This window comes from Denticeps clupeoides, chromosome 3 (assembly GCF_900700375.1).
Source record: "Denticeps clupeoides chromosome 3, fDenClu1.1, whole genome shotgun sequence".
In the NCBI taxonomy this organism is placed as follows: domain Eukaryota; kingdom Metazoa; phylum Chordata; class Actinopteri; order Clupeiformes; family Denticipitidae; genus Denticeps; species Denticeps clupeoides.
In genome coordinates, this window is record NC_041709.1 from 20687062 (window position 1) to 20705483 (window position 18422).

Here is an 18422-nt window from a genome sequence, read left to right on the forward strand (position 1 = left end):
TTTGGCGGATCGGGATTCGAACCGGCAACCCTCTGATTACGGGGCCGGTTCCTTAATCGCTAGGCCACCACTGCCCCATTAGTTATCGACAGGCTGTTCGTTGTTCACATAAACGAAATCTGATCTAAAAGAAGTGTACATTGTGTACTCTGCAAATTGTGGTGCCGTTGCGTATGCAGGATTATGATTCCATCCCCGGAACAGCGGGGCTGTAATGATGCAAAGTGCACCCCTTAATTTTTCCTCAGTTAACCGGTAATGAAGTGATGGCTCATTCAGCGAGGTGAGATGAGGAACAGATGATAGAGGTATAATTGGGGAAAGCTTGTTTACCGGGTTGAAAAACAAACTCACTCACACACACACACACACACACACACTTCATAAATAAGTCAGAAGGTGACGATATGTCTGTTGCAGTGGGTGTTCCGATTACAGCATGAATTCATCAACATTAGAACAGTGCACAGGGGACACAGGAGAAGTCAAATGGTCTGTCTGTGTGTGTGTGTGTGTGTGTGTGTGTGTGTGTGTGTGTGTGTGTGTGTGTTTAGGACTTCGTTTGCCAATTTAATGACGACAATGAGACAAAACTCACACACACACAGAAGAGAGGACATATACCCAGAGGAACCGTTCTTCCCATAAGATTGATCTCCACTGCTGACATCTGTTTTTCCACCATGGTTCATTAAACAAAGACACACACACACATACACACACACATCTCTATCTCTGTGTGGCATTATATCGCTCTCCCTGTTCCATTACATTAAAGTTGATTGATTGATTGATTGATTGATTGATTGATTGAAAACCCCAGTCGCTCGCTCACCTTCTCAATGTCCTCCAGTGTTTTGTAGTATTTGGCCTCCGTTTCCTGAATCTCTACCAGACAGCAGTTTCGCTTGTCGTCCTCCGTCATGCCCATTTTCTGCCAGGGGAAAAGAGACAGAAGAGAGCGGCGGCCACATTACTCCTCTTTTACAGAACGCTGTTCTTCCACACCTGCACACCACCGAGGCGCCTGTTGTTCAGATCGCTTACGGGCCGCGCGCTCTGATGCTTTGAGATTCACATGCCAAGCTGCAAAACACTTTCAAAAACGAGGATGAAAGAAACGAGGCAGCTAATTATATTTTTTTACATTTTATTTTACTAATTGTGACCTCTGTCTTTATCGTAATCCCCCTGCAGCCGGGGCCAGCAGAACCGCAGTAAAATGGATCCTAATTAAATAAGCGTGAATTAACAGCAGATGAACGGCGCGGCGTGAGCAAGCAGAATGTGGTCTGGGTAACTGGGCGTGACCGTTGGGTGCCGGGCGCTGTAACGCCGCCATGTCAACGAATACCAGGTGACACGGAGCGCTCGGCCGTTCGATCTGAGCCAAGGCTTAATGAGCATCTGTCTCAGCACAGAACCGAACATCTGGGACCAGGAACGCTAGGCCGAGGCCAACCCGCCCACATCCCCACTCGTTTAACAGCTCAATACAAGCGCTTCACAAAGCAGTAAAATAAACACAGATGCTGACAGATTGGAGGGAGGGGAGGGGCAAGCGAGGAATCCCCACAAACCCCACCCATCTTGGGGTTCTTCATTAGAGACCAAAGAGAAAGAGGACCATAATCAGCATTTAGAGGAAGGGGGGTAGTGGAGCGGCGCTGTGTGGTTGTGTAAGAAGCTGCTATAGATGCCCGCACCGCCCATAAAACCGCAAGAATCTGAGTCGGCAAAAGACACACACTTACACATGCAAATAAACTCACACACACGAACACACATACATACGAATGAGATGGCTGGGCGATCTGTGTGCGTGTATTCAGAAAAACGGGGATCCATTCAGATAAATGTTCCCATCAGTCATCCTCAGGATTTAAATAAGTAGGTAGATGACAGAAGAAAGAAGCCTGATTGTTAATGATGTGATGGAACTAATTACACACCAACAAGTCTCTTACTCAAGATACAGATAAATACCGAGCAGTTTCGTCTTCTTGTTTCATCTATTGAATCTTTGGGAAGCCTTACACTTACTGCCCTGTATGTGTGGGCCTTGAATCACACGATGATTCAAATTCACCCTCATGTGTAGCATAGCTGTGTTATGTATCATCAATATACACCCTATTAGGAACCATTACAGACTAGGAGGCTTGGGATTGATGGCTCAATGCAGTGATTATCAGAAATAATTCTTGAAGATCTGTATCAGCTTCTATAAGGCCTCAATCATCAAAATTACGAAACTACACAAACAAAATCTATTTTTTATATATATTCTCACGTTTGTGTGTTGGGTTCCTCCTGTCTGTGTTTTATTTAGCACTATTGGGGGTTGGTTATTTGACTCACCTTTCTATGTTGTAAATAGAAGCACTGTTATTGTACTTTGGTTAGTTTTGTGTGAATTTCCCGTCCTTTGCTTTTTTACATTTCTCAACCCCTAGAAGGGAACGTTTTATACAGAAGACCAACTGACTTCCTCAAAGATCAAATTTTTAAAAGAATCAGCCCTACAGTATACAGTAAAAAGACGTTATTACGGGGTTATTATTGTGTTATTAAGACCTGTAAGACTGCGTTTGGTGGGTGTGGCGCTCGTGTTCCACTTCCTTGCTCGTCGTTGTAAAGCAATATTTCTTCTGTGAAACGTTGCTTTTCACAGGGGAGCAGAAAGGCCGTTTCTGGCTACTTCATGCAGCTGCGTGCTGTATATTTAATTTTTCAGACGTCCTGCAAGCAGCGGGTCGTCGCTCAGAAATCACTTCAGCGTCAGTCATTTGCCCTGCAGGAAGCCACTTCGTCCTTCAACGAAGCGGCCACGCTCATCGTATAGAACACTCACGTGAGCTCGTTCGAACTCACATTCCATTTCAAACGCTGCGACTGTGTGAGTGTGAGTCTCTGGGAGGGGACAGTCCCGCGAACCTGTATGCACTTGCCATGTTGGTGTGTACGTGTGCAGGAGTGGACAAACTCACCTGCATGTATCTGATCTGCAGCATTAGGAGGCAAAGCAGGACAGTTGAGTTATGATGAGGTAAAGTAACACACACACACACACACACACACACACACACACACACACACACACACACACATTCACTCATAGAGAGGATCACAGGTGCCAAACCTGTTTCCTTAATAGGAGAATATTATCGGAACTTTCATCACCTGAACGTAGGAGGCTTGTTAGTTCACTTGAGAGTGATGAAGATGATCAGTGAATGAGACTCATTCTCTCTCTCTCTCGCTCTCGCTCTGCCTACAGACACCGCCTGTGTGTGTGTGTGCATTGCAGAACCAGGCATATTTGAATTCTTCTTCTGGGCTCCTTTCCAGGATGTTTGAGACTACGACAAGAAATGGTTTCTGAACACACAGGTATTTTGAAACCCAGAAGGTTAAAGGTGATATTTTTTCAAGCTCTTATAACATTGAGCTTGAAACATTAACATTAATTTACTTAAAGGGCCGTGTGCTCAGTAGTGTGTTGTGGGTGAGTTTTGTGCTTTTCTGTGTGAACGTGAAGCAAACGTTTGAAGATTGAGAAGTTTGTGGGTTCAAGACCTCCGAGTTCCAGTCTTTCTCACCATGGGCTGTCGGACCTCCACCCTGATGATGTCTTCATAGATGTCATCACCATCATCCTCGCATGGCACACAGTCGTAGATGTCATCCTCACCAACGTCATGTTCACTAAAGACAAACACACAGATCAGAGTTAAAAAAACGCTGAGGTCACCCGCACTAAAACGCAACGCAAATACTGTTAAAGCAATTTCTTTGTCAGAGACATTGTATTTAACTGTGTGTGTGTGTCTTTGTTATGCTTGTGTCTAGAAAGAACTTCCAGAGTTCCAGAGTTATTACCCTGTGTCCTCACAGAGCATGTGCGTGTGTGACTGTGTGTGTGTGTGTGTGTGTGTGTGTTGTTTGAAATGGGTCACGGCTCCCTGGACAGAACTGTAGACAGCTGTGTAACCTCCCTGACAGTTTCACTTGCATCTATCCACACACACCCCTCTATTGTGCTCTCAGGGACACACACACAGAGAGATCCCCCCCACTCCAGTGTGACAACTGGAGCACAAGATGCCCTCCTGTGTTTGGTCCCAGCTGGGCCAGACCTACACACACACACAGCCTCTCTCTTTCTCCTGTTCATGACCAGTGATCAGCACCTACGGGTGCAGATGTCTGTGTCACCAGCCCAGCAGGGTGAGACAAATGTTCTCATTTTGTAGACAGCACAAGAGTCATATTTGATAATTATTCATATGTGTCCATACTACAGATTTTAACCCTGCTTACACACTTCTTAGCCATGGTCACATCCTCACACCTGCAAGATATATTTTTCCTGCTAATGCATGGTAATATTTTAACCCCCTAATGTCCCCAGATACCAATTCATGCCTTCATTCCATCTAATGACTGCACTAAAACCTTTAATAGTCGAGATCATAATAAAGAGAACAATAAAAAAAAATCTGCTCTCTGTAGTGCTGATTCCTGAACAGTTAAGGGTTTCATAAACTACATTTCCATCAAAAGAATAGTGGGTAGTAAAGAAAAAAATCATTTTTATTGGTGTGTCTGTGTGTGTTTCCCCTGCAATGGACTGGTGTCCTGTCCTGGGCTGTGCCCAGACTCCAGGCCTGCCACAGCTCTACTTTGGGAAAAAAAGTGTAAGGAGAATATTAGGACAAGTTATGAACTGTGTGCAATATAACCATGTTTAATGAAACACCACAAGAAAAATTCACCACATGGCCTGTCATTGCGCAGTGCTATTATTCCATATTTTGTGGCTTTTTTTTGCTCTGTTGGATATTAAATTTGAATGACTGAACCAAAACAGGCTTTGACACTCATTTATATTCTACTTGTGAAAGGTGTCATAATTAAAACAACTCTTATGAATTTACTCCCAGAAAAGCTGTACCTCGCCACCGCTGTGTGGCAAAACAATATGCTGGTTTTATTGAACAATGAAAGATGGCAGGGAATAAAATTCATTTCTGTGTTCAGCCTCTGTTTCCTCCGTTTACAAGAGGCAGTCTTGGAGTTTTAATTGAAGTGTCTACACCTTCCCATATCGAACAAAGCAGGTAACCTTCATATGATAGATGTTTAATCACATTTGAATGCAGGGGTGCCAAGTAAGAGGGTGTGTGTCTGTGTATGTGTGTGTGCATGAATTATCACCCTGTGTTATTTACTGGTTGTACATTTATTACCCTTCTAGATGTTTCATTTATTCTACAACATCTTTGTTGTAGATGTTGTAAATGGTAATAAAACTCAAATTAGAGTAAATGGGAACCCACACACATTCTGCAACAACCATGCACAGAACCTCATCTGGGCAATATGTGTTCATATATGGATTTCTGTGTGTGTGTGTGTGTGTGTGTGTGTGTCAGACCAAAAGCTAAAAAATGTGTGTTGTTCACTGTACATGATTTAGTATATTGTCTTAGATTTTTTTCTTTGTGGAGTTCTTTGCACATTCTTTTAAAGCCATGCCAATGTGCGTGTGTGTGTGTGTGTGTGTGTGTGTGTGTGTGTGTGTGTGTGTGTGTGTGTGTGTGTGTGTGTGTGTGTGTGAACACTTCTGGATTTTGGGACTAATTTTCTCTCTGATTACACGCTATAGCAGGCTGGCAATGTCTACTGCTTTCTCACGCAATAACTGCCCACACACACTAGCTACATACAACTGCGCACACACACACACACACACACACATAAATTATCATGCGCACACACACTCACACACAGCACGCAGAAGGACTGTGTCTTCATGCTGGCACTGGCACCACCTGGGGGTCGACAGACCAACATATGGCCTGGAGGCCCACAGGGGCACTGGTGTGTGTGTGTGTGTGTGTGTGTGTGTATACACAGTCTATGAAAGACTACTGACTGTGTGTGTGTGTGTGTGTAATATCTAGCCAACAGTCAATATACTGCAAACTGAATAGAGCCCAGTGCACTCTGGGATTTCCATACAGCGGTTCACCCGCAAGATTTATTTGCTCTCAGGGGTTCAGACCCTGATAAAAATAAAAATAAAACAGAACGGAATAAAACAGCCGAGCTGGAGTCACAGCTGCAGGTTAAAGGTCACCACACAGATCCTGGATAAAGAGGGGATATTAGAGCCCACAAAACCAGAAAACTCCCAAAGCCAACATCAGGCGCCTCCGCCCACCTCTACCATCACAGTCAAGCAACCCTACTGACGCTGCCTGGCACTTATCTGTGTCTTCAAGAGGAAAAACAAGCTACCCTTTCCCCTTTCTGCAATCCTGAATATAACTCTATATGTCTGCCCTATTCTCCTTCCGGAACATTCTTTTCCCCTCTCCCCAGTCCTGATTGCAAATTTTTATTTGTTCAGTCCAGCAGGAAGTTGGTGGAGTGTGCGTACACTCAGATTATTTCTTTTTTTTTTCCCGGGAGGGGAAAGATCCTTAGTGGCTGTGGGGTTATGAGGAGGGTCAAGGTGGAGCCACAAATTTCATCTGGTCAGTCGAGCCTCACTCTCGTCCAGGCACTATCCACCCTGAGCTGCCGTTCTCAATGACATCTCACATTAAACTCAGATTACGTTTAAGTAATGTCCACGCCATCCCAGAATTCTCCCGGAGAACCAGGGAAAGTGGTGACATAAAGCCATTCTGACATGGTTTATATCCAGGGCACCTAATTGGCAGTAAAAAAAAAAAAATCTCTTTTGGCGACAAGGTCCAGCCGCCTGCTCTGGTGCCATTGGCCACGGTTTGACATGTTAAACACACAGAGTATTCTGCCACATGCACTTGGAGCACAACAAGTATAGTGATAATTTGTGGTAAATTACAAACAGACACACAAATGCCAACTGCTGCATGTTTTAAGCTGCTTGGACAGATACCTGTCACAACACATGAGGATGGTCACTGAGCTCAGCACCGGGTTCTAAGGTTATCGGAACCTTAGTTAGTGACCAGTGGGCAGTCATGGAAGGTGTGAGCAGTGTGTGGGGACTGTGCTTTGCTCAGTGGCACCGGATTCGAACCGGCAACCTTTTGAGTACAGGTCCGCTTCCTTACCCACTAGGCCACCCCTGCACTAACTAGAGTTGGGTTCCAATGGAATGGTTTTTTCATTAACCAAAGTCTGTCACTTTGAAAGCTTCATTCTTAAAAAATAAATCATCTTTTCAATGATCTTAGCAGGGCTGAGAAAATAAACGGGGCACGCAGCCACTCATATCCGTGGTTCTCCATCCAGATGATCTGGGACTCTAGCACTGTTACCCTATTGTGTCTTAATTACCTGATTGTGTCCTTCTGCCTTGTGTGTCTTGTCTTCTTTCTTTATGAAAGTGTGCATGACTTATATTTTCTCACGGTTTGATGCTTTTGATTAATGTGGGTCCTTTTTGTCGGTTACCTTGCAGTTTGTATCATGGCACATCTGCTTGGTAGAAGTTGACACCAACACAAAAAGCTGTGTGTTTGTATCTATGTGTACAAAATGGCATATATATAAAGGTGTCATCTGGAATGGTAGGAGACAGTCTGCCCGTGTAACTAAATGTTCATTTGCACAGAACATGGACAGTCTGAACCATCAAGGTCCCTTTGATACCGTCCCCACACACTGCTCCCCAGGTTAAATGCAGAGGACACATTTCATTTTGTGCACCGAGTGCTGTGCTGCAGTGACAAAAACAACCAGGTTTCCGTTTCAATGCTGTGCTTGATGATAGTTGTTTTATATGTTTTATATACAGTACTTCATCTAAAAGACCTGGAAATCTCTGAACCACTGAGCTGATTTTATGGCAAATTTGATGTATGATTGTACTACGGGTGGACAAATTAAAAGATCTGTTTAATACACCAGGACTCAGATAATTGTCCTAACATCTATACATTTATCTTACACACTGACTCACTTTATTTGAGACTCACTGGGCTGTGAACCAGGCAAACGTAGCCAGGAGCAGGCATGGGCAAAGTGGTTTCGATTTCCAATTTTCAATTGTTCACACGTTCGACCTTAAATGTTCACATTTCGTTAGGAACTGAGTTACAAAACATTTGCATCTACACAAGCAGAGTGTCATATTCTGGCAGCCACATTGCTTCAAGCTTTGTCACTGAAGACAAATGCAAAGTTGCCCTACAATGCCCATGACGTATGTGGGAAATATGTGGTACAATCAATGATGTCCATGCTGTATGTGGTACAATTGCCAAGTGTGCATGTATCCTTCAATGCCAGTAAATGCCAGAATATATCAGTGATTAGACTTTAACCAAAACCACCCCTTATTTCCCATCTTTGTGTGATTTCCCATCTTTATGAGGACATTTAATTATCAATGAGACAAGATATCAACACACACACACACACACACACAATCACTGCATGATTCTTTACATGTTGAATAGTGTGTGTGAATCGGGGGTATTTAAAACACCCCTGTTCTACTGTATAATTAACTATATATCTTTAGTACAGCCTTAATCGACTTCTCTAAAATGCGACCTACAATGCACCTCTAGATCAAAACCACCTTCAAGGGTGCTGGACAACATTAGTTTTGTCTTTAATTAACTCTCTGTACACTGCTCCAGTGTTCCTGATCAGTAAAATCAAATCATATGACATTACTCTGGTATTAATCCTGAAATAAGAGTGCGGTAACTTGAATCTGATTCAATTCAATTGAATCTGATGACGTCAAACCCGGGACATATGTCATCTGTTTTTCCTCTGCTTGTGTGGGGCTCTGCATATGGCGGTAAAGCTGGGACTTACTCTGCCAGCTCCTCCAGACTGCGATAGACGTCATCCTCGTTCACCGCTGTGTCCTCTGACGGGAAGGGCCTGGGAGAAAGCAAACAGGACGGCCAGAGATAAGCACAGAATAACTGCATACGTGTATTTTGCGAGCATGTGTGTGATGTTTGATTGACGCCATTACGTTGGGTTTTGTTTTGAGCTACAACGAAATCCTTTAAGAATCCTTCGAGAATCAATCGTTCATGCAGAGTATTCATGAATTCAGAGGTATAAGTCAGAGGTCTACAATGGTTTTTGGCCACCGTTATTTTATTTATAACATAGGAAACTGTTGCTGCTGATTTCCGATGGCTGCATTTCCAGACAAGCAATGCCACAATGGACCACAGATGCTGGGCCACATTTACTGTACAGCTGTTTTACCACAGAGCCATAAATTCCATGTGTGAAGGTGAGTCAATGTCTACGTATGTCAGTGTGTGAGGGAGTGCAGCTCTAAGCTCTTTAAATAATTCAGCGTTCTACGTTATTCAGAAGGTCCCGATGGTCCCCGCTGTGATTGACATATGAGAACAACGTGACAAATGGCTCTGCCTCGTCCCTCTCTCTACACTTGCACAAGTATCATATGGCTGCCATCGCAGGTAGCCACGACCTCATTGGATGTGACACTAAGGCGCAGAAGCACTAACATCTACGTTCCCACCAGACACACATATTCTGTTCTGCAGTTAACCCACCATCGCCACTACCAAACACCCCAAAGGCCATTCAATGGCTGCTGATCAGCTGATCTATTAACGGGGATGGATTTCTTTACTAGTGCGGGGAGGACATTGCGGTTTAAAGTAATAAAAATTAGGACCATGTGACTGAGGTGCACTTAAAAAGGCACCACCTGGACTGAACAAAGCAATTACGTAATTAATAATTGGAAATTACTGCATGGATAAACATGTTACGAACTATTTAACATAATTGAGGCAGTGAGTAGCTTCTCATTCCTTACACAACCATGTTGGAAGACAACATGGGTGCAGTGGTGGCCTAGCGGTTAACAAAGCGACTCTGTAAGGTTGCCGGTTCGATTCCCGGTCTGCCAAGGTGCCACTGAGGTGCCACTGAGCAAATCACGCACTGCTCCCAGGGGTTGTGCTATGAGCTGGGGTTGCAATGTTCTGTCCCCAAAGAATGAGGTCAGCTGACTACCTGAATACACCGAATGACCAACTTATTACATCAGTGGATTTCTTCTCCCCTGATGGCAATTCCAACGAGTTTTTCACACATGGATCGGCCACCACAAAGTCCAGACCTTAACCCCACCAAGAATCTTTGGGATGTGCTGGAGAAGAATTTGCACAGCACTCCCGACTGTCCTCTCAACAAGGTCTTGGCAAATAAATGTTGTGACACCGCAGAAGCTCATTAAAATGCAAGCTGTAATCAAGCCTTAAGGTGGTCAAGCTCGATATTCGAGTGTGTGAGTCTTTATTTGGACAGGCAGGGTGTAATGAGAGTGGTTGTGTTGCTTTTCCTCTAGAACCATTACCACAACAAACTAATAACAGAGAAACCCATCCAAACACACACTACATTCAATTACATCTAAATTAATCAACTACTGGAGACCAGGCCTGAGACAGAAGACCCAAACAGACACACCCTAGCGGGGAAAAATCAAACTGTATATCAGAGCCACACACACACTCACACCAAGGTGACTATCCCCCACGATCACACTTTCACACCACACCCACACACACCATGTGCTGTCTGACAGATGGACAAGGAGAGGCAGGAAAAGAGAGGCGACTGTGATAGAATAATTCATCTGATTATTACTGTTTACTGGTTTAATCTCAATTAATGCCGTGGAACAATATTAACCAGTGAGTATCAGAATGTGGACAGGTGTGAGGTGCACATTACCCATAAAGCCGAGCGGCTCAGTGACTTACAGGTCTTAGTGTGCTTATAAAGTATACACACACCCCCATTTGCCCTCCCACCATTGCACAACCACCGAATAAGTCTGTGGAAACCTGGTGATGAACGCATTATGATTAATTCATACACACACACACACACACACACACACACACACACACAAACACACACACACACACACAGCGATTGCTGATGGATGGCCCTGTCTCTACTCTGATAAAAACCAATTTTAAAAATTGAACCATTTAAGACTGACTTCCTCCTACTGTAATCTTCATTTTTTATTTAACCCTGTTTAAAGGGGAATGAAGGACTGTTCGGCCTCTGTGACATCTTTTATCCTGGTCACATTTATTCCAAAGACGTAGTACAACTGCTTCATTACGAACACTGCACATTCGTCCCATTTCGCGTCAATGTCACAGCAGACCGGTGATAAATTTAACATTTGACGTGGGCCTGGGGACTTGCTGATCTGAGCTGTAAATGTATTCGATTCTTAGCTACTAATGCATGTTCCACTGTTCTGTTCATTACCTGGGTTAGAGCTCAACTACCCTCACACACACACACACACACACACACACACTTCTAGACGTCTAGAGTCTGTGTAACCTTGCCTTTCACACTGTACTACTTAATTAACTACACAATTAAAGTACACAAACGAAGTTGCCTGTTAGACGATATATAAAATTACAATTTTGAGTGTGTTGGCAATTTTGAGATGCATGCGCCAGTGCATTACTTTCCGATGAGGCGTGGAAACTAGCGTGTCGTTATTATTAGTAATACTGCTTAATAGGTAAATTCATGTGGTCTTGATCGTTCATATTATGACACATTAATACCAACTACTACCAACTTACACTTTCGTTTGTGACGCATCTGCCTATGCTGCTTGTGTGACGGACCGGCCCTGACTGGACCACCGCATGGGCAGTGGTGGCCTAGCGGGTAAGGAAACAGTAATCGGGAGGTTGCGAGTTCAAATCCCATCAAAGCACCTTCCCGGCACCTTTCACGGCTGCCCACCGCTCCCCATGGTGACGGGTTAAAAGTTGTGTCATTGTGTGCTGTGCTGCAGTGTTTTCCGAGGACAATCACTTCACATTCATTGTGGTTGAATTATGAACTGATTCTTCTGACTGACCGACTTTCAATAATTGCTTAATTTACAGGGTACAGGTACCGGAGCACCAGGACACCCAGAACACAGGACACCCTGCGCAGGATACCATGACCCGGGTCTTTTATTCTAGAAATGCCTATAAATGACCCGCTTGATGTGCTGCCCTCATCCAACCAGTAGATGATATGTGATACCTGAATGAAGAACGCGCATTTGTTGTTCTGTGAGGTGCAGCATTTATTAACATGAATTAGCATTTCAGCTCTGCATATTGAATTATGCATCATATATGGCAAATGTCACAGCAGCAGACGTTGGTCAGATTATGCTGAACATTTCTCATCGGTTTCGGCCGATCTGCGCACTGACAGGTGGAACCGCATTGTGTGTGTGTGTGCGTGTGTGTGTTTGTGTGTGAAGTAGAGGACATAAACACTGAGAAAGACCTGTCATGTGAGTTAGATAAGTGTTCAATACACACACAGCACAAACAAGCAATCAAACTTAGACACACACAAACATAAACACACACACTCACAACATACTTACATGGACACAAAAAATACATAAGCACTCAAACTCACAAACTCATACACATCCATAACCTGAGAAACATGCAAATTATTAAAAACCAGACACTTCCCCTAAAACACACACACAAACATAAACATTCAACACTCACAACATACTTACAAGGACACAAAACATACATAAGCACTCAAACTCACAAACTCATACACATCCATAACTTAAGAAACATGCAAATTATTAAAAACCAGACACTTCCCCTAAAACACACACACAAACATAAACACTCAACACACACACACTAACACATACACACATGCAAAAGTAATAAAGAGTCATAAACACACACATACACACACACACACACACACACTCTACACAACCAAATAATGAGAAGTGTGACAAATTGTCTGCCACCTGGATACACACACACACACACACACACACACACACACAAACACGAGTCTCTGAGTAACGGGAAGAGGAGTGATGTCTCATCTGGAATTAATGGTGAGAAAAGGCATTAGTCCCCCATTATTCAAGTATAGCCCCGTTACAGCCAAACAACATTACCGATTGTTTCTTGTTGTTGTGTTTTACTTTTGTGCTGATATTATATTCACCGTTGCCTGAAATCTCTTTCTCTCTCTCTCACACACACACACACACACACACTGTGAAATAGTTTGAAGTGTCAAAGCCATTAGGTTGGTGAAGCGAGAACAAAGCTGTCCAGCATCAAAACAAACAAATCAGACAGCGATTTTGTGGCTAATGGGGATGACACTTGTCCCTGCCTGACTGCACCGTGGACGTGTTTGACCCGCGGAGGGAAAAAAGGACCAAGCTCCTGCATTTTCCTTTCCGCTTTCCATCCCAGCAAAGGCGACCAGAGAGGTTGATTAGTGATGAAAAGGAACTTTCTGAAGGAACACAACATGAAAACCTTCTGCTTCTCCAGCACATTTACGATGAGAGAAAATGATCCTTTAATATACTGATAAATGTATATAATCACACAAATATCTATGATGTCACTTCCTTGCAATACCATAGCACTGACTGTCAAATTACCGCACCGTCCAACCAATCGGTTCAACGCAGTCATCAGATACACCATATTAGGTGTAAAAGCACTGTAAAAAGCAGCAGGTGAGTTCATCGGTCTTCAGGCACAATGGAAAGAGTCAGAGAAAGAGTAACAGGAGGAGGAGGAGGAGGAGGACGAGGAGGAGGAAGGGGAGGAAGAGGAATCAACAGAGGAAGACGAAGACAAGAAGGTGCTCAAAGAGGACCGAACCTGACAAATGAGATCCGCGCAACACTGGTTGACCACGTTGTCAAGCACGGCCTGGCGCTGAGGGACACTGGGCTGCGAGTACAGCCAAATCTAAGCCGATACACAGTGGCAAGTGTGAGTGGCAGGTAGTTTTACGAATGGATGGAGAGGAGACCCAGCATGAGTTCATTCACGTAGATGAGGCTGGGTTCAACCTGACGAGAACAGTGACCAGATGGAGGTAGCAGCAATACAAGGATGGATTCGTCATTCAAAACGTTTCTTTCCAAGGTGTCTTGCAAATGACAACATTTGCCTGCGATGTTGATGAAATTCTCTGGCAGGATCCAGCTATGCGAAGAGACAATGTCTATGAAGAGGAGGTGATGAGTGAGTGAGTGAGTGAGTGAGTGGTAACAGAATGTATTCATTAATAGAACAATTATGTAATTCGCTCTGGAAAAGGGCATCTGCCAAATGTAATGAATGTGAAAACAAATTATAGTGGCTTTATAATGTACTATTTATGCTGTGGCTTTTCACATGCAATAGGCCTAACAGGTGCACGTAGAACCACGCAGCCACATTTTCACCACAGACGAATAAAAAGGGTTAAACTAGGAAGTGACAAGAAGATAAAGTTGCACTATCATGCATCGCGTGTTAACGCCTTGACTTTATTCAAACTATTAGCGCGGTTACTTTGACAGCCCTATTTATAATGCATTATTAGGGGGGGATTTTCATCTGAGATTTTGTCATGCCCGTGTGAGTAAGGAGGCCAGGGGCACAAATACTGAGCTGGCAGGATAGGGGGCATGACAAAAAAAAAAAAACACACACACACTTCTGTTCTTAAAAAAATGGGCGAATTTTATTTCCAGGCGGGGGCCTCTCGTTGAATAAAAAGCGCACGTGCGTTGACCCATGACCCTGCGACAAGCAGCCCCTTTGATCACAACCCGGTTAATCGGTTATCGCACTACAATCAGTGCAGGTAATTGCCACCGTCCGGGAGGCGGCCCGCGCTAATTACCGTGCGGCACGTACACAATCCATTCTGCCTAATGGAGGGTCAGTTCCGCAGGCAGCGTTCCTCTTTATGTGTCTGGGTGTGAGTGTGTGTGTTCTTCTGGCCTTGTCCATGTGATTAACCGGATTACTTTTTAAGCCGGCCGTAATGTGCGCTGCGGCGCTGTTAGCATTAGCTCCTGCTATCTTATGTTCCCATTAGAGCGGCACAATGGGCTTTTTAATGGCTTTAAAAGGCACTTTTGCTCTGACCCTTAAATGGCTGAAATGACCTACTCACCTCGCTGGCGGAAGGGTCTAATGCTACGATGGCCAAATCTCAAACACACCCACATACATTTTGGCCGTAAAATTTGCACTTTGTGTGAGAGAAAAAGCAAAAACGATTGTTCAGTCATTGTGATACACACGGTGCGCACAACAAAACGTGTCCTCTGCATTTAACCCATCGGCCCTTAGTGAGCAGAGGGTGGCTCAGTTTGGGATTTGAACCCATAACCCTTCGGTTACGAGTCCGCTTCCATACCCACAAGGCCACCACTGTCCCAAGGGTTCCCCTTGTCTAAAGGTTGGATAGTCTGTGGCCCTCCTGTGACCACACTCATCATATAGAACAGATAAATCGAGGGCTGGGGATTTTATAAAGCCATTACCCTGCATCTGAAACTGCGGCGGGGACACGTTGTCATTTATAAAAAGTGATACTTTATTGCAAAATCTATTCGGTGTCACCTCTCTGCTCCGGTGGAATAAACTATAAATGGTTGCTACGCAACAGCACGCGCTTCTCTAATATTGTTTGGGTGGAGTGTAGCGCCTACAACAGCCAATCAGCACTGAGAAGTGGACAGAGCATTATTGAAAATGAGTAATAAGATGCAGATTTTGTACAGTGTGAGTCTTTAATATTCAACGCGTGCAAATAGCCTTCCCGCTGAGTGTAATTTGCCATATTAAAAACATTGCCACAATAAAGCAAAAGCAGCTGGAGTTCAATTGGAACACAGAAATGAAAAAAGACTGCATTACTGACACAGGCCAGTATCTGATTCAAACTCACCATTACATAACTGGCCAAGGTTTAAAAAAAAAGAAAACGTCCCAAGGATATTTGAAGGCAAGGTTTCATCCTGCACTGTAGTGCCATGGTGTTACATAAGCAATGACAGTCTTGACAAGTGATGACTTTATGAAATCTTCACTTTTTAAATCATAAATGAAAACATGGTTCTGAAGTTCACTGTACCTCATATTCTTATTATTTAGTCTGAAAAATAACATTCCTTTATAATATAAGAATATTCCATTCTAGTATGAAAAATAATATTTTAATCAGGGTTTTTTTCACATAACTCAAACAGACAGTAGTTCCTATTTAAAGTGACTCATCTAACTCATTGGGGTTTAAGATCCAGTTTGATCAGTGTTAGTCAAACTGGGTTTACATCTGACCTGATGTAACTGGGGAAGTCCGAGCAGCATGACTCGGAGCAAGACTCCTTCATGGATCCTTCAAGTGGCAGGGGAGAAAAGCCCTGGCCATGGAGTAGACAGTCAGGGTCACTCAGTGAATCACAGATGACCCACTTTGGACAGAGGACCTCTAGGAACATGACTGTCCACTTTTCTTTTAACTTTCAAAAAGAGAATTTAATTTAGTCACATGTCCTACGGATGTCCTATGAAAGTGATTCAGTGCACTAAGGATGAAGTGTTACACGCTGCATTGTTCAATCGTAATATACATTTATCCAATGTGACATTTGTAACATAATATTTCGTTTTTACACCATAAATAATGTAATGCTGGTGAAGCTTTTAGAAATCAATAGCTCCTCTGATCAATAGCAAGTGCAGCCACATCTGCACTTTTTAATGCAGAGGCAATCAAAAAATCATGCCTAATGCAGAGGCATTCAAAAATTAGACAACAAAGGCAACCAAAGCAGACAGTCAAAGTAGACCTTCATTGTTTTCTCATACATCAAAGCTGACAAAGTGGACAGTGACAGAGAAGATGACACATTAAATGATGACGCTGAAGTAAATGAGTTGAGGAAGTCCTTTGTGGGGCATTCTGCAGCAATAGGTGAGTCCAGTTCTGCCTGTAAAAGGCCATTACCAATCAATGTAAAGTGATCACTGATAATACATGTCTGCGTGAGACAAACACACGTGGTTGATGATTCTGCTGACTCTGACCCGATTTCGTTTGGTCTTTTTATGTTTTATAAATTGACAAGAGTACACTGCCATGGTTGAACAGGGTCTGGCTGCTCATGTAGATGTTGGAGGATCTTGTCAGCAACTGAATCATGCAAAGTATTTCCACACAAATTGAAACAAGTATTTTGAACAAATTATTCATTCTTCTTACTGAAGTTGTTTGTGTCCAATTCATCTAAATGAATCATTTCATTCAATTTAAATGACGTACAAACTCTCGCAGCAGCTGTTGTTTATTTCACCCACCGTCATGACAAGTATCGACCCTGCAGGCTGTTCACGGTTTGCAATAAATTTACCATTTTTCTGTTGGTAGCACAGATGAGGCATTACACCAAAATCAACAAAAGAATGGCTTCACCAGCCACAGACCAGAATTTAAATCTATGGGAATGGCCTTTAGAGGGCTGAGAACACAATGCCTTCTGATAGGTCAAAAGGTGCTCTAACAAACTGATATTTTAAGGGTGTGTACACTGCAACAGTTTTGTTCGTTTTTCAATCGAGTTTTACAGGTTTTAGATCACATTAAAGGTGGAAAAAATTATTTCTTGAAGTCACATTTACAGTGTGTACAGTTTTATACCTACTGTATTTGCATGTACTGTAAGAAAGTCAGTCAAACCAGGAGTTTACTATTTCTAGGGTTGTTTTTTGCGTTGAAAATGACAAGTTTTGTGTTTTCTTAAAATGTGATGTAATCAGCCGATAATTCTAAAACCCCGTCTGAATGCAGAAAATGGTGCGAAGGTACCAACAGTGTTGTTGTATGTGGGAAATATTGACACCAGCGGTTGTGTTTGGGTAAATTAATGAATAGTGTTGAAAATATGTGTTAAATTGCTGCTTCTGCCGGATTTGACATGATCACAACATCATGAAAAGCTGGAGTGACTGGAAAGTGACACATTCTGACATATTAGAAGATGTCTTTCCTCTATAAGCAATAGTGAAAGAAGCGAGTTAGGGGAAGACACCCTTCCTTCAGGAATACTAAACATTCCAAAAATTCAAATATCCATTCTTTCTGCAAATTCATGTTCCTGTGTTGATGCTGCTGCCGTATCCTGTTCATATGTATGTTTTGTTCCATATTTTGAGCATTATGAAAAATGCGCACGTTGAATTGTAATTTTTGGACAGCCAGACATTTGACAGACGGGCGTTCTGTAACATTTTAAACGTTTTAATTTCTCGATACCACATTTTTGTCCTAAAGGTCCCTCAGACGCAAACATGCATGTAAACAGGAAGCCTCTGGGCTCCACTGTCCGTGCCCTCTCAAGGAGCCTGTGATCTTATGAAGGAAAAACTCGTCGGGGTGACATTGTTGCGCTCCACAGAGACATCAAAGGAAACGTGAAAGATCCGCGGACAATTTGCTGCCAACTTCAGCGTCTTTCCTGTCCCATGGGACACAGCTTGATTTAGGGGTCGATCATCAGCAGCAAGTTCCTG

At 43.2% G+C, this 18422-nt stretch overlaps 1 protein-coding gene across 8 annotated transcripts in view; it reads right to left on the reverse strand.

The window, feature by feature from the left end:
* vav2 (vav 2 guanine nucleotide exchange factor) overlaps positions 1-18422 on the reverse strand; it is a 152189-nt gene that overhangs the window by 26663 nt on the left and 107104 nt on the right. For 4 of the 8 annotated variants that reach the window (XM_028972687.1, XM_028972684.1, XM_028972689.1 and 1 more), the window contains exons 4-7: positions 8833-8901; positions 3603-3708; positions 2991-3005; positions 836-934 (exon numbers count right to left, since the gene is read on the reverse strand). In XM_028972687.1, the coding sequence (XP_028828520.1) occupies positions 836-934; positions 2991-3005; positions 3603-3708; positions 8833-8901 (289 nt within the window). The remainder of the gene's footprint in view (positions 1-835; positions 935-2990; positions 3006-3602; positions 3709-8832; positions 8902-18422) is intronic. The other 4 variants (XM_028972691.1, XM_028972690.1, XM_028972688.1 and 1 more) reach the window with 1 other exon arrangement.